This window comes from Sminthopsis crassicaudata, chromosome 3 (genome assembly GCF_048593235.1).
Source record: "Sminthopsis crassicaudata isolate SCR6 chromosome 3, ASM4859323v1, whole genome shotgun sequence".
NCBI lineage: Eukaryota > Metazoa > Chordata > Mammalia > Dasyuromorphia > Dasyuridae > Sminthopsis > Sminthopsis crassicaudata.
In genome coordinates, this window is record NC_133619.1 from 215,320,587 (window position 1) to 215,339,001 (window position 18,415).

The 18,415-nt window shown below is 33.6% G+C and overlaps 1 protein-coding gene across 4 annotated transcripts in view; it reads left to right on the forward strand.

Moving 5' to 3' along the window:
* CLTRN (collectrin, amino acid transport regulator) overlaps positions 1 to 17,835 on the forward strand; it is an 87,284-nt gene extending 69,449 nt beyond the window's left edge. For all 4 annotated transcript variants that reach the window (XM_074299925.1, XM_074299926.1, XM_074299927.1 and 1 more), the window contains 2 exons: positions 1,837 to 2,031; positions 16,599 to 17,835. In XM_074299925.1, coding sequence (XP_074156026.1) covers positions 1,837 to 2,031; positions 16,599 to 16,755 — 352 coding nt within the window. In that variant the 3' untranslated portion in view covers positions 16,756 to 17,835. The remainder of the gene's footprint in view (positions 1 to 1,836; positions 2,032 to 16,598) is intronic.
* Positions 17,836 to 18,415: the final 580 nt, after the last annotated feature.

Here is an 18,415-nt window from a genome sequence, read left to right on the forward strand (position 1 = left end):
TTTCATTCCCAATCCTCCAGTCTCATCACACACTCTTCATTTCTTTCTTTCCTCTCCTTCCACTCCCTATCCTTCTCATCCTATTTTAAAATTTTCATGGGTATAAAACATGAATCTCAGAACTGTATCTCACTGAAGTCATGCTTTTTTTTTTTCCTGGATGCAACTAATTATGTTAAGTTGGATGTACCTATTGTAACTTTAAGGATGATCTATCAGCTATCTTGATTTCAATTTGTTGCCTTTTTTCTTTACTACTTTGTTAGCAAAAGCTAAATCTTTAATTTAGCCCAGTAGAACATAGAGGCGAAAAGACTTTAAGCAAAAGCATTTTACAGCATTTTAAAGATAGAGACTATTTAAAATTAAGTTTGATGTTTGTTTTGGGAAGGGTGATAGATAGAAAATTTTGAATAGTTCATCCTTGCTTAAGTGAGCTTCACTGTTGGCTTGAAAATATCAGTTCCTGATGCTGAGTGAAATGAGCAGGACCAGGAAATCATTATATACTTCAACAACAATACTATATGATGGTCAATTCTGATGGACGTGGCCCTCTTCAACAATGAGATAAAACAAATCAGTTCCAATAGAGCAGTAATGAACTGAACCAGCTACACCCAGAAAGAGAACCCTGGGAGATGACTGTTAAACCACTACATAGAATTCCCAATCCCTCTAATTTTGTCCGCCTGCATTTTGGATTTCCTACACAGGCTAATTATACACTATTTCAAAGTCCAATTCTTTTTGTACAGCAAAACAACTGTTTGGACATGTATACATATATCGTATTTAATTTATATTGTAACATATTTAACATGTATTGGTCAACCTGCCATCTGGTGGGGAGGGGAAGGAGGGGAAAAATTGGAACAAAAGGTTTGGCAGTTGTCAATGCTGTAAAATTACCCATGCATATATCTGGTAAATAAAAACTATAATTAATTAAAAAAAAAGAAATAAGAAAATATCAGTTCCCCCACCCCACCCCAGAGTCACCCATATTTGAATATGGATATGGAAATATTATAAAATGAAGTGAAAATTATTTAAAATTATCCAGTGTTTTTTATTATTTGGATGATGACTTATCTCTATGTTGAATAGTACTTTAGAGCTGATTTAGAATGGATTCTCATGTAAGAGTGTTCTCCCAATAAGGAGCCTTTTCAATCAGATTCTACCTGTAGGCAGATGGCTCAGATACTTTCATTAAGGATGTATCTCCTATTCTCTCAAAAGCCACCTGAATTCAACTTGCTGAAACTTTTTAAAAATTCATTTTTCTGGCTTGAGTTCAATGGGATTTTTGAAATCTTAAGATGTTTGTATGTAAGCCCAGGAAAGATAATACCTAAACATTGACGTCATTTTAACCTCAGGGAGAATGAGGTGACTAGATTGTTTCTGGGCAGCAGCCTAGAGAATTTTCGATAAAGCAAAGTGGAAGGACTACTATCAAAAATATAGAGTATCTCTATACAGGAAGCATAATTTTTCTGAGGATTGGCCCTGCTGCCAATTCAGATTCTGTAGTCTACCATTATCTAGAAGGCCAAGTAATTTAATTTGCCCTAGAGCCATTTAACAATTTCAAAATATAAACATAACTTGAAAATCCATTTCATACAACAGAGGGCAGCAGCACCAAGGTCAGCTGCCCTACTGGCTTCTAGAAGTCCTAAAACCCAGCCAAGAAATGTAGAGTATGACGGGAATTCAGCAAACATTTGGAGGGAGAGAAAAACATTATTTATACTGTGTAGTTCTCCTTATGAAGTTATTTATAATCATACCTGCTTTTAATTTTTATTGTTGCTTTTGCCCCTTTAGGATGAACAGAAACAGGATCAACCATGCTTTCTTTTTGAATGACCAGACACTGGAATTCCTAGAAATCCCTGCCACTCTTGGACCCCCCACTGAGCCATCAACCCCTGTCTGGATAATCACATTTGGTGTGGTATTTTGTCTTGTCATAATTGGAATCATACTACTGGTTATGTCAGGGATCCGTCAACGGAAAAGGTAAGAAACTTAGTGAATTGCCAACTGTTTCTAAATGAAGTAAGTTGAGATAATTAAGAGACGGATAATTTTGTTTTGCTCTATTCATGTAATTTTAAAATATATGGGTATTTTCCAAGGTGGAGGTAGCCTGGCTAAAAGATAAATAACTGTAGAAAAATGATGATATTGAAATCATTACAATACAGTTCCTAGTTACATATAAAAATGCAAAAGCCATTTTTAAAAGTCTCTTACTTCATGTCCTAATTATGAGAACACTGGGATGTTCTGGAAGAACTGATACCTCTGATGTAAGTCCTTTTCCCGTCTGCTCATCTACTTTTGATGTCTACCTTCACCCAACTCTCACCTGTGATTTCAAGAAACTGTAGCACATACAGCAGTCACACCCTGGTAAAACTGTCTCAATACACAGACAAAATGAGGTGGAAGGCAACTGGCAGGGCTCAAACCCATTCGGAGAGGGATGTCTGCCTAACCATATGAAGACTTCTTCTGATAGAATGGGAAAATGAGAACAATTTGTTCCAAAAGCCATAAAGGAAGCTGATGTTGGTCAGACATTGAAGATGCCAAAGTCATTCACTGCATTCCAGGCCATCACAAGTCATCTTTACTTTTTGTCTTGACATTGAACTTTGATGACTCAGCAAAAGAAAATGAGGTTGACTATTTTGCCACAACATTACCTGTGATGCTATTGATCCTCTTCGAAAATGAAGTATGAATAACAACAATCTACATAATCTTCCTAATAATTTTTAAAGGATATGGATAACTTACAATGTTAATATATAAATCAGGAAAATAAGGACCATTACCAAGTATGAGAGTAAGGGGGAGGAGTATACACTACAGAGAGTAGGAATGAGAAAATTTTATATTAGTGGAGTTGAAGTGGGAAAATTATACAGTGGGAGTGGGAAAAGGAAGAAACACACAGATATCTTCTTCATCTGATCCTTTATGTGAGTTTGTAGGATCTAACCAAGCTCAGAATTTCTGCATTGGAAAAAGAGGAAATGTGTCTGGTGTTTCTATTCATGGAAGATCCCCAATAGTCTGATCTATTGCTAACTGTGTGCAAAGAGTCAGGACAGTGGTCTGAAATGGTCAGATTGTAAAATAGAGATTCTTTTATATACAAAGTCTTCAGTGTCCTCATCTCAACCTGAATGTCTACCCTAGACCCTAGAAATGTTGTTCTAGGACTACTGCCATCATGCTGTTCCCTTGCCACCAAAAACTTACTGTCTGCTATATCTCTCTTTCTGTTTCTGTTTCTCTCTCTGTTTCTTTCCCCCCTCTGTAAGTTACCTATCCTATAGGGCCTATGTTGATATGATATTTGTGGAGTGGCTGTCAGTCAGAAGACTCCAAATAGCTTACTATGTGGATATTACTATCCATACCATCAACTTTTAAAACAGAAGTTCTTAATCTTTTTCAATCATAGACCCTTCTCAGAATTATGTTTTAAATGCATAAAGTATATAAAATTATACTGAAACAAATTATATTGAAATAGTTACACAAATATATATATATATGTGTGTATGTATGTATGTATGTGTATGGTGTGTGTGTGTGTGTGTGTGTGTGTGTGTGTGTGTGTATAAGACATGGGAACTTAAATTCTGGGGAGAGAAAAGAATATGAGCTGATAACCTAAAAGTTCACTGATGCTATTTGAAATGGACTTAGTCTAACTATTTCTAGATGAGGAAGTATTCACAGAACAGCATGAATCTAAGTGTGTGACATGCACGACTACTTGCAGGCTTTTAGGGTTATTTTTTGTTTTGCTCCCCAGATTATGGCTTTATAGCACTGACTGTGGGGTTGTATAACAGCTGGCAATTGATGATTGGTAGGATTTAAGTCTGTTTATATGCTATAGCACATGCCCCCCTGAGTTCCATTTTCTGCTTGAATGTTGCCTCTGTTGTCAGCAATTCAAACTTTGGACTATTGACAAAGGAGGAGAGCCATAATCACACCGGAGTATGTAGGGTCATTGACTTCTTTGGGGACTCCCAGATGCTGATTATATATATATATATCCATCTTACCCTATCCCACCTCAGTTCCTTAGATGTTTATGTGCCCCAGAATTATTTCTGGGCTCTTATTGATACATAATTTCCACAAATGGGGCCCTAGAGAATGGAATCTTAGGAAGTAAGATTAAACATTGCCATCAAATTTATTTTTAAATTGAAAATGTTCTCTTCCAAAGCCCACATCTGGTATTCAGCACATTTGGAAAGTAGATGGCTGAATGCACCATAGAGCATAGAATACAGATTGTAAAACATTAGAGTTACAAAAAAATCTCTGAGAATATTTTACCCAATCATTTCAGTTTACAGATAATGAAAATGAAGATCAGAGAAAGCACCTTGCCCAATATCACACAGCACATCAGTGCTCTGAACTAAGACTAGAAACAATCTCATGATATATCAATTACTTTCAAATGCTCTTTAATACTCATCTATATGATGCATATTATAAGGAAATATCTGCATTTTTAGTAAATATTGAGTTTTTATTGCTTTCTCAGTTGATAAATTTCAAAAAATGAAATTAATGTGACTTTTCTAGTTCTAGGATGAAATTTCAAAATTATAATATGGAAATGGATTGATTGGTGTTTTTAATGACTATGTAATAAAAATAGCATAGTATAGAAATTTATTTTTCTTTTAATTTATTTATTTAAAACTAAATACAAAATAAGAAAAAGAAAAAAGAAAGAAAAAAAAAAGAAAAAAACAAAACAAAACACTGTTTTGTGTCCAGCAAAATATCAGGGAGGATTCAAAATATTTAACAATAAATTTCCATTTCAGGAAAGATATATAATAATAGAAGACATTATATTCATGACTGCCCTTTTTTTTTTCTTTGCTTCCTTGAAGGTTATTTTGTTCTCTGCTGTGCATTTTTTACTTTTTTTTTTCTCCTTTCATCCCCCCTCACCTTCTCCAGAAGGCTAGCTACACTTAAGGATGGATATATTTATATGCATACACACACACACACACACACACACACACACACACACACATACATATATATATATTCATATCTACACTTCCCCACACATATACATATATCTATATACACATATGTGCATCTATATTCTTACATACACACATATACATTTATATTTACACATATGTAGACATGCATCTAAAACAATGTTAATATGGCTGAGATATAATGTAGATTTCTGTCAATTGAATTTTGAAGTTTGACTTTGAGATCAATAATTACTAGACCTACTTTTTTTTGTATTAAGTTCTACTCTTGATCCTTGTTATTGTGTTTGCATATTTCTCTTATTTTCTATTCCTGCTAACTTTTCTATTTTACTTCTACTCCTTAATTTGCCTTGCTATAACTTAACTTCCCGCCACTTATGAATTCTTCCCTAATTTTCTCCCACCCATTCTTTCCCTCCCAGGGAAGTTTATTTTATTCCTAGTTTATTCCCATTTTATCCTCCCTGTTTATTCCATTCCCATTAATATACAAACCTTATCCAAGTCCCATTAATCTACTCTTCCATACCCCCACCTTATCCTATTTTCTCTTTATAAGGTTATAGGGTGCAACACCCTTCATAGCATATAATTAGTATTGCTTTTTAACCCATTCCCAATGTGATGTTTCCAGAATAACCAGCTTGCCCCTCCTTTGCCACCTATAACTGTATCAAATATATCTATATATCTCTATATAGAGAGACATATAAATATATCCTTCAGAGATCTCTAAATTCTACTAGCCTGGTCAGTGAGTGACAGATATATGAGCCCATAATCATATTTCTACTAAAAGCTTTCATGGAATAGTATAACCTTGGCATATATTTCAGGAATCTAGGGTCTTCTCCATGTCATGTAGAGGCATCAGAGTTGGACTTTATTAAAGGTTCAAATAACATTTTTTGGTCTTTACCTAAGATTTCTCATGGTCTTAGAAAGATGTCTGGGCATTGATTGGTAAGTGATTTGTCAGTAGTCAGTAGTTTTATGTATATATGTTAGAAACATGCCTTGAAGAACCCATGTTTTTCTGACTTCAAAAGTAACCTTCTGTCTACCTACATGACAGGATTCAGCCACTCAAATGGGTCTGTAATTTTACAGATGTAGATATTCCCTTCAACATTGCAGTTCACAGCCTTTTAGTGCCTGAATATAGGTGTTATTCTTGTCCATGATCTCCTATAATAAGTTAATCAAGAAAGTCCTTCCTCAATTTTACTTGACATCGCAAGGGTTCTAATGGAGCACATTGGCTATTAACTGGTGAGCCTCATCCTTGAGACATAATCAGCCCATCTTCTTTTCCTATCATGCCTTATGTATGATCTTCTTGACTTCAGTTCTTCTGTGTTGCTTCAAATAATATTACTTTTTAAAAATGTTTACTAACAGTACTACACTGATGCTAACCCATATAACATTCAATAAGCCTTTAACCTTGCATCACATAATAATCCTCTGATGTAATATTCTCTTTAAATTGTAATGTTGAGGTTTTCTTGGGGTCTCTGGGAGCAGCCTTCCTTTCAGTTCAGTAATCACCATAAGTACAGCCAGGGATTAAAATCCAAATCCTTTATTGCCTCTTTCCAAGTCTTGTCTCCTTTCCTGGGGCTGGGTTAGCTTTCTTAGAGGCCTATCTCTCTCCTTGGTTCCAAGAGCTTGAGCTCCTGACTGCCTTCTCTGGCTTCTGAATCTCCCTGAATCTAATGCTTCAGCCTCCAGCCACCACAAAGGTGGATGATGGAATGAATCTGTCTCAGTCTTCAAGAGCTCCTAGTATGCTTGTCTTCCTGAATCTCTGAATCTCCCTGGCTGAGGTTTCTAGTTTACATGCTACATTGAGTACAAATCAATCATTACATTACTAGGAAACCATTTTTTGTTGTAGGATTAAATCAATGCTAAACTAGATTTAACCATTGTCTCCTCAATTCCACTTAGTACCTTGTTTCAAGTTTTGTCCCATATCATCTCCCTGTAGGATTAAATCAATCATACTGAACCATGCTACATTAGATAACTATTGTCTCTATCAATTCCATTGACTTAGTACCTTGTAAGAATTCTTTGTTTCAAGTTCAGAGTTCTGGCCCATAACACTCTGACTTCACTTATTTTTGTCCAATTAAGATTCATCACAGTATACCACTTATTAATCAAGAAATTAACCAACCAATATTTATTATATTACTAGGTGCCAAGTATTATGCTAAGTGTGAAGAATAGAAAGACAAAAACAGGCATGGTAGGTGGTACAATGGCTAGAATGCTGGATCTTGAGAGAGGAAAAACTTAATTTCAAATGACTCCAGACAATAGCTGTGTGACTCTGGACAAGTTATGTAATCCTGTTTGCCTCAGTTTCCTCATCTGAAAAATAAGCTGGAGAAGAAAATAGCAAACTTTGTCAAGAAAACCCCAAATGGGGTCAATGATTCGACAACAACAAACAACAATAGTATAACAGTCCTTGCTCTCAAGGAGCTTACATTCTGTTGAAGAAAACAACATATACATACACTTAGTGTATATATTCATTGTGGGTGAATTCTATAAAGTGGTCATAGGCATTTCATTAATACCATTTGATGTTATAATTAGGCAAAATATGGTCATTGATTCCAGCCCAATGGAGAAATAGAGTGTGGATTCAAATAATGCAACTACTTCACCAGATTTTTTTATTCATATTAATTGAATTCCAGCAATATGTAAATATATATCTAATATATGCCAAATGAATATAAGGTAATTTGGCTTAAAATAATGAATGAAGTCCAGATTTATGGGTAATTTAATTAAGAGATTTGCTATTAATTCTTATATGTTGTTTAATATGTTAGTATCTGGAAATATTTGAAAAAGTTATCTGAAATTTTTTTTTTAAATCAATTCTTTTCCTTTCTATCAATTTTTAGTTGTTTTTGATTTCCAACTAGTTGTATGGACACAAACCTTTCCTCCTCCTCAGATCATACCCTGCCAGAAGATAATAATTATATTTGTAATGCTGTTGTCTGTTGCTAAGGAGAAGCAAATGTAGTTTCACAAACTGGCATTACAAAATTACCAAAGGCTCAAATACAAAAAAGCATATGGGAGCTCTCCTGTTCAAACATAAAGTTTTTCAATAATTAACAAATGAAGTAAGAACAATTATGATAAAACCCTGGAGATAAATTGATTTACTATTGTTGTAGTCATATGTACTTCATGGTTTCTGGCAAGGAATATTTTTTTTCAAATGATATTTCATTTATCTATCTGTGATCTTATCCCTGGGAGCACTCCCCTCTACTTTTGCAAATCAGAATCCATTTGTAATTTCCCAGTGCACTTCTGTCCAGGTTTCTTTGGATCCTTTGAATCCATGATTAAAAATGGGATCCAAAAATTTTTCTCTTTTTCCTTTCTAAGGAGACTCGTCAATTACTTTTCATCTCTCTCCTCTAGGTGGCAAGATGAAAGTTAAAAAAAAAAAAAAAAAAAAAAAAAAAAAGAAGAGAAAAGAAAAGAAATAAGGGATCACATGCAAAACACACCAACACAAGAAGCAAAAAGATAAATAAAGGTTAAATAGTTATATAGTAGATAACATTGGAAATGGGCTGGTTCAGTATAGAACGTAAGAGTCATAGGACTAGAAGCAATCTGTCTATAATTCATGTAGTCCCATGGCCAGGCAGGAGAGTACCTAAGAAGTCATGTAAATCACATAAAAGTTCAGTGGAAGAAATACCAAGTTATTCCTTGAACCTCACCTAATCCTTCATATAACAAAGTAGATTTTTCTTTCACATTCATATATCCCTCCCTTTCCCAAATAAAATTCTATATTTTCTTATTTTGTTTTCCACAAATATCATTTTCCAATACTTTCATCATTGTCATTGTTCTCCTCTAGACTCTCCATTTTCATCTTAAAAATTGAACCCTTAAATGAAAATACTATTCCTATGCTATAACAATATATTCACAAAATATAGATAAATGTTAAGTGATCAGACTGCATGGAAGAAGTGATCTACTGGTCAGTTTGGGATCACCCAGAAAACTAATCTAAATAATTAAGAGACATTCTTTCCCTGAAATACCAGTATCATTTGGATCCTTGCAAATTTTCCAGGAATCAAATACTTTTTGGATATCTCTTCATATCCAGTGAATACATTTAGAGATCACATAGTCCTCTATAACCTCTGACATAATAAATAACTCTGCCTTAAGATTTCTAGTAACATTAAAAAAAAACTTTTAAAAAATATTTCCTCCTAATTATATGTAAAAACAATTTTAACACTTAAAAGTTTTGTGTTCCAAATTCTATCTTTCCCTCTATCATATCCTTCTCCTTGAAACAGTAAGCAATCTGATATAGGTTACACATACATATAAAATCATGTGTATGTGTATATGTGTAATATATTTCTATATTAGTCATTTGATGGGAAAAAAATCTCTAACAGAAATAAAAAACAAAAAGGAAGAAAAGAGGGAAAAAAAAAGAAAGTGGAAACATTTAAATAAATCTTGAATAAGAAAAGGATCTTTAAATACATATTCTGGAATTTGTTGAGTAACCAAATCCTGGTCCCTTTCCTCTTGGACTATTCTTCTGGAGAAATCAATGGAGTTCGTTCCAGAGATCTCTATCAGTACTTTCCATTGAGTACAACAGTACTTCCCACTTAGTGAACCTTAGCCTAATCTCTCTGGGGGATATTGCCTTTAAATGACTCAATAACCTTATCTCTTCAGAAATTAGGGAAGGCCTACACAATAATTAGGGAAGGTCTACACAAAAGGTACTCTTCAAATTCCTAGTTATTATTCAATCCATTAACCTAATGAAAGAGCTTCCTCTCCCCCCTTCCCCCTTCTTTTGGTCTGGACCCAGCCTTCCAAAGGGTTTTCCTAATCATTTTGGAAAGAACTCTGGAAGAAAGATTATTTCTTAATATTTAAAATGTTCTAAAAAAGGAGGTTTTAAATGTTTTCATAACACAAAGTAGGAACTAATCTCTACTTGTAAGAACTTTCATTCAAATAGTACAACAAGAGTAGTAATAAGTATATATAGTATAAATATAGAATCATCCTTATGAAGTGATTGGTCCCTTTAGCAAGGAAAGATGAATAAAAACAGCAATAAAGAGAATACAAACAAAAACTGATAAATACAATGCACTAATAACGGAGGGGAACCAGAAAAAGCTTAATGCAAATAGTAATTTTTGAGCTGAGTCTTGAAGGAAGAGAGGGATTCTATAATAGATGCAATATTTTGTCATATATTCTTCAATTTTTCAACATGAAACCATATTTTTAGAATGTGGGATTTTAAGCATGCCATTGTCTACTTGTTTTCCTACAAGTTTTCACCCATGTGAATTCCCAGATTTTTGTAGTTTTTATCTTTAACTTCATAACTTGGAAAAAAAGTATAACATTTGTCCCCATGATTATTGCTTCTGGTAAGCATTTGAGGTCCCTGGTCCTTTCCTTTAAGAAATCCCAGGCAGGACTTGGGTCTACCTTCTGGCTCAAAAATCATGATAATCCCAAATAACTATCCAGGTTGAGAGAGAATGCCTATCTCTCTGAACCACAAATCTTAGGATATCAGGAAATCCTTAAACTTCTGTTATGGCAGTATATCAATATGTATTTTTTAGAATTTACCATTCTCTCGATGGAGGACAAGACTTCTTAAAAAAAAAAATCTCTCCTCCCCATCAATTCCTTGGTATGTGTATGCTTCACAGTCTAATCAAGATGCTGAGATATTATAGATTCACCTTGATTTCTTGTGACAATTTTTTCAAATAAATTTGAGCAAAATTTAAGTTTCATCTGGAAAAATTACCTCTTAATTGTTTAGTATCCTAGTTTTTACATTGTCCTGCCCATGACAAACTTTTTCTTTTTCCTACACAGTAATGGTTAAGCACCTGTTAACTGTTTTTTTCACTGGTCATTTAACTTCAAGAAGTCTATGGTACACCTTAAAAGAATCAGCAACAACCTCTTCAAGTGTCAGATGCTCCCTTGTTTTCTGAAGGTTAATTAAGTTATTTTTCAGTAGTAATTCTTCAGTTCATGGTCTTATTTTTTCATTTTTTGACTTCCCTTTGTGCTTTAGATCCTATTTCATTGTAGGTTTTCATGATCCTTGAGAGATTTTACCTCCCCAATTTATTAGCCATTGCAATACAGATAACATTCATTGAAGTGTACTCATCCATTCTTAAAAATCACAGAATTAAAAACATAAGAGAGCAATGAAACATTTCTATGACTGGAAATACAGAACTAACTAACAATTAACTAAAGATAGAGAAACTAATCCAATCTGGTTTCATGTTGTCAAAGTCAAATATTTTGAGTCCTCTTGGTGTTAACAGGAAATACACACACACACACACACACACACACACACACACACACACACACACTTAACCATTTCTAATGCAGTGACAAAATAAAGCCACATGAAAATTCTTTCTTGTCCTAGAATTTGGGGACAAATTTTGTATTTGTAATTTGTATACTTTAGAAAAGGGGAAGTAATTAACACTCAATTTTATTTTTAGAAAGAAAAAAATACTCTTAAGGAAAACAATCAGAATGACTCCAGAGATGTAATTGAGTTTTATTATTGAAAGCAATGCATAGTCAGTGAATGAGTCAGTTTATGATAGTTTGTGCTATGAGATATGTCAGAGGACTATCTTACTCTGAAATAAACTTTGAGCTTCTTATCATTTCAAAAAGCCTTACGTTTGGTGCATTTTGTGGTAGACAGCAATTTCTTAGACTTTGAACAATTGTATCTAAAAGTAAAAATCAAAACAAAACAACAATGTGGGTATAATTACTGCTGACATTGCTTCAGTTGGATCAATAGTTTCAGTAATTTTCCTTAGTATCTTTTCTTTTTGATGATGATGAGATTATTTTTATTTAAAGACCAGCAGTTTATTGTTATTATCTCATCTTGTACTTTGTCATTTTCCATTTCCTTAGGAGTCTTTCCCTTTTTTGTGAGGGGCAGGGGTAAGAAAGCAGAATATGAAGAGATATTTTTAATATCTTGAAATATATATGAAATTTCATACTTTTAAGGTCATTCACCTAGAAGCCATTTAGTCCAATCTCTTCACTTTACTGATGAGGAAACAGACTATGAAAGGTAAAATGACTTGCCCAGTGTTACATAGATAATAAATGACAGAACTGGCATAAAATTTGATTCCAAATGCAGGGTATTTTACAGAAGAGGTCTAGATTTAGTGCCAAAAAAACCTAATTCTGAATATAACAAAATAGAAAAAAAAAAAACTGATTGGAAATAAGTGACATGGATTCAAATCCTTCCTTTATCATTAATGACCTATGTGATTTTAAGCAAATCACTGTCTCTCAGACAGAATCTGTTTTCTTATATGTAAAATTATAGAATTGGACTAAATGACCTATAAGATTCCTCCTATCACATGACCCATTTTAAATACTTATTCTATTGCTTACTATCTCTATACAACCTCCCCAAATGTAAATTTCCTTATCTGTAAAATATATTTTTTTGGTTATTGTTAAATTGCTTCAGTCATATCCAACTCTTCACAATTCCTTCTTGGTGTTTTCTTGGCAAAGATACTGGAATGGTTTGACATTTCCTTCTCCAACTCATTATACAGATGAGGAGATTGAGGCAAACAAGATTAAGTTATTTGCTCGTGGTCATACAGCTAATAGATATCTGAGGCTGGATTTGAACTCAGGTCTTTCTGACCTCAAAAGGCTCTGTGAGAATCAAATGAGACAACATAAAGGAAGTGGTAAGGTTTCAAAGCACTATTATGTAAAATGTCAGCTATTAGATACTTAAATCATGATCATAATTCATGATGATGTAATAATTTCCTTTAAACTCTCTTATTTCTATTAAGGCCACCACTATTCTTAGTCATCCACATTACCTTTGCATCATTTCTGTTCTTGTTCCCTCATTTTCCAAATCTGTTTACTTGTTAATCTTTCATCATCATGTTTCCTCCTCTCCACTCATATAGGAAGCATCACTATGAACAACTACAGATAGTAGTTTACTAATTAGCCTTCTTGGTTCCAATATTTTTCTCCTATATAATCCTTCTTCCACAAACTCCCAAATAATAGCCATAAAGCTCTTTTTGACTACTATCACCATCACCACCATATTACTACTACTGTTATTATTATACTACCACCACACCATCACTACTATCCTCACTACTAACACTGCTTCTACTACTGTAATTAGAATTTGGGGACTATCTCCACTATACCACTACTAGCATCACCACTATTACTATCACTAACACCAGTGTACCAGCACTGTTACTTGTAAATAGGTGCTTAAAAACTATTTAATGCTGAACTTAATTGAATCATGAAGAGATAAAGTACCTTTGTGGGACAGATTTCATATACATATATTTAAGACAGGTTTGACTGTTTTAAATTTTATTATCAAGGCAGAAGGAGTGTCTAATTGTTCTAAAACCAAAATTAAATCATTTCAGCACAATAGACATAAGATTCTCCTTTTTTTCTATTAAATTTATCATAACTATAAGCTATAGGTATTTTCTTTAGAAAGTTTTCTGTCACCTGTAAAACTAAAGATAACAAAAGGGAGTGTAGTTTCTTTTCATTATATTCTAGTGAAAATAATGAGGATGATAATTCTCTAATATTTCTTTTTTTTGCTTCCCAGGTAACATATTCCCAGTATAGCTCTTGAAAATATTCCAATTCACTTCAACTCAAACAATTAGACGAAATTCAGTACAGTGAATACAGTTCTGGACCTAGAACCAGACACACAAGCTTAAATTTGATCTCAGATATTTAATAATTGTGTGATTCTGATCAAGTCAATTGCTATCTGCCTGGGCTTCCTCATGGATAAAATGGAGATAATAATAGCACTTTTTTCTTATGGAAATTATGAGGATAAAATGAGATAATATTTGTAAAGCCTTTTGAAAGCCTTAAAGCACTATATAAATTCTAGCTACTGTTGATATTATTATTATTTTACTTACACACACACACACACACATACATCCTTACTCGGAAGTGAATATAATATATCCCAACTCATAGTCTGACTTGTTTTGCCTTGCCTGATGTACCTTTCCTCATGATATGACAAGGATACATTTCTGGCAATGCTCCATTCTTAAACCATATTTAACCATTTAATTAACAAGTATTTATTGACCACCTACTGTATATTTAATAACACTTTTCCAGAAAAACTTTTCAGGAAGAACAAGAGAATCATTGTATTGTTTACAACCCATTCACATAGATACTTGTTAGTGCCTTAATTTACATATAAGCTATCAATTCAAAAGTCTGTTTTGCTTCTAGTAAAGCACAAACTCCCTTCTGAAAGGGACAAGGGACTTCAAGTTGTATATACCTTCTCCATTCCCCCTGTTATCATTACAAGGACTAGGGAGGAATTTTTAGTAAAATTCATTTGAGTGAATAAATGATCATTTCTAAATCAAAGTTCTTTTTGTATAAAACCAGTTGTGGAAAGCTTACAAGTTTCACATATTTACCTGTACTAGTAATTACAATTTGATTAATCTGAAAAACTGTCAACTCAGTATTTTGAGAATTCCCTGGTTATACACATGGTAGTATTGAGATAGTATAGGGAATAGAATATGAGATTTGGAATCAGAAAGACCTGAATTCAAATCAGATATTTCAGCTATAAGGTCCTGGGCAAGTCACTTTTCCTCTGTTTGTTTCAGTTTCAAATAGTCTAATAAAAGCACCTACTGCTCAGAGTTTGGTGATGATCAACTAAAATAATCTGTGTAACATGCTTTGCAAACCCAAAAAGTGCTATATACATGCCAGCTAACTAGCTATAGACATTTGAGGGTTTAATTATGTACCTTCATGAATAATGATGCTCTACCTGGTTACTGTCTCTATGGTTCAGTTTTTAAATTAATTCATCAGCTTCAATTAACACAGATAAGAATGGGGGAAAGGAGAGAGAGAAGATTCTAGTAGTCAATGAACTATACAAAACAGCAGATACCAGCACAATCTGTGACCAAGTAAATAAATGGTACTGCTGTAAAACTCTGGCCTGGCTGCGCCAAATTGCTCCCTTTATTCATTAAATTGATGTTTTTTATTGAGCGAAATTAAGGAGTGATAATGATTATGCACAGTTTAAAGTGTGTCCTAGAGATTACCTAATCCAACCCACTCATGAATTAGAAAACTATTGATTCAAAAATGTGAAATGACTTTTCACAAGATCACAAGATTAGTTTGTAGTAGACCCAGGAAGAGAATTCTAATTTCCTGTACTGGTGTAGTTTCCCCTACACAGTGCTATCAGTGGGAAGGCAGAATTGTTTTCATCTCCTGGGTTGGAAAATAAAGATTGATTCTGTTGGGTTTCATTAATGTTTTTTTTCCAAATATTCCTCGAAATATTTGAGAACTAAAAACAAAAGTAATTCTTCAAAAACATAGGTCATGGCATTTCAAAATGCTGGACTCTATAGATATCATAATTAGATTGAATGATGTTAGAAAAGGCTGTCTCAGAATTATTATAAATTTTTAACTTGTGAACACAAGTATATACCAATAGCTAATCTAAGATGCATTGGAGATGGAGAGAATCTTCAAGAGTATGACATACACTATCCCATCACCACCACTACCACTAGAACAGCTAAGTGCACTAAGAGTTGGGCCTGGATTCAGGGAGACTCATTTTCTTGAGTTCAAATTTTGCATCAGATATGAACTAGCTGTGTGATCCTGAGCAAGTCACTTAACCCTATTTGCTTCATCTATAACATGAGCTAGAGAAGAAAATGGCAACCATTTCAGTATCTTTGCCAAGAAAACCCCAAAATGGGATCACAAATTGTTCAACACAACTGAAAATGACTGAACAATAACATGCAAAAATCACTTCCATGGGCACTAGAAATATCAGAACAAAATTTTGAAACAGTGTAGCTTTCAAAGATCTTATATAGGAGCAGTAAAAGGGGTAGAACATATACTCCATTACTCCAATCATTTCATTATTCTTTTGATATTGGTATTTCAACCAATAATGCATATCATGATCTATGTAGATCCTAGCGCATCCTGTGAAAATATTATCTATGTCTTTTCATAGGGAAAGTTGCTAGGGTTCTTCTCTTAGCTCTTTTGACCTCACAAGGATACTAATGGACCATAGGTTAATCTTTGTTAGACAATAAGATGAAATATCTTTGGTTTCTTGCATAATGTTTATATATTACTATAATAAAGAGATAAAGTAGCTTCACTTCATTTTGATTTTATTAATAATCTGTTCTGCTAGTGCCAAAATTTCACCATTTTACATGTTAATGGAAAATACTAAGTCAAGCTTAATATGAATTTCATCTGAGTCTTTTCATGTACTTTTAGGAAAAGCAAAGAATCAAGAGAAACAGGTGATGTTGAAGACAAAAATGAAACAATGGTGACAATAGAAAATGGTATTCCCTGTGATACTCTGGATTTCAAGGAAGGATGTGTTAACAGAGCCTTGGTAGCAGATGATGAAAAACTCACACCACTGTGAGAAGCATTTACCTCCTATTGCCCTAAAGAAACTCGATTTTGCTGCTGACCACCTAAACATATCAAGGAATGAGAAGGTGTTTTTTTCTTTTTTTTTCTTTTTTTTTTTTTTTTTTTGACTATGCTCCTTCTTTTGTAAGAAATTTGGATGATCAGAACAAGTGAAGAAGAAATTGACTCTAAAAGTAGTTGATAAGGGCAAGACATTAAGTACCCTATAGTAAGATATATTGCTGAGAATGCAAGCTTTAAGAAGTCATATGATATGTTTAGTTATTGATTTTTAAATGTCTATTATTTGCTTATTTGCCCTCCTTTTTTTAAAAGGGCAGGACAGGGATGTGCTGATACATTTAACAACCAGCTCTTTTAAAAAATGAACATATGACATACTTTTTAAGCTTAATTTATATTACTAACACTATCTTCATTACTTTCTTAAGCTTATACTATTGAGGGGGAAAAAAAACCAGAAACAATAAATAAAGTCTTGATTTGTAGCATTTGCTGATTTCCATGTATAAATACTCTTCGTGAAAATGCAATCATCAGACTTTAGCACATCCCTGCTATTGCCACTTACTATATGGGTAATTGGGTGAGTCCCTCATTGGACCTTCTTTTCCTTATTTATAAGGTGAAAGAATTAGATGAGATGACATCAAGAAACCTGTTCAACTGTAAAACTGTGCTTTTATTATTTTATTTCTTTATATGCTTAGCTGGCCTAAGGAGAATTTTAGTTTGTGATAAAAGTGGAGAATACTAGAAGACTTGTCATAGTGAAAACTGATTCTACTGCCTAAAACAGTATGCTTTTGCTTTAAGTGAGCATTTTGTGCTTATGTGTACTGCAATTAGGTAAATGAGAAGGAGTTAGAAGCTTTTGTATGGGCTTGATAAAAATGAGTGTGGATGAGATAGAGGGGAATTTGATCCTGCTAGTGTGCAAATACTTCCTAATATACTTTCTGAATGTGAAGTTCAAGTCATAATAACATCTCTACTATTTGACTACTTATTGCAATTTGTAAGTTTATAATATGGACATACCCCATTCAATAAAAATTGTTAAAAGCTGCATTTCTTTGCTTATGTGAGTCCAGAGCTAGATGTCTATTTCATCCTAAAAGGTGAGCTATTAGATCCCATATCCAAATATTCTTGTCCTCAACCACAAGTCCAAGACACAAGTTCAATTTCTTTGGAAACCTAGTGATTTCTAAACCATCTTTTCTTGGTAAATAGGTAATTTCTTTAGTCTTCATTTTTTTTTTTTTTTCTTTTTGAGATAATTGGGCTTAGATTTGAACAGAGTTCCTCCTGACTCCAGGGCTGGTACTCTATCCATTGAACCACCACAGCTCTCCTTAGTCTTCATTCTTAACAATCATTATAATTAGACATTTAAGCATGGGTGCAATTAAGTGGCCTACGGAACAGAGAACATTTTGAGTCAAGAAGACTTGAATTTAAATATAATAAACTATTCAGTACCCCATTATCACCAACCTATTGTTTTTCCTATCCTTACTACCATCATTCAGTTGAGGAAAACATGTCTCAGGCCTGTAGATACTAGAGTAAAAGTGATACCTGTGATAATCCAAGTCCTTATTTGTTATGGTTGACTTATGGGATCTGATGGAAAGAAAGAATAT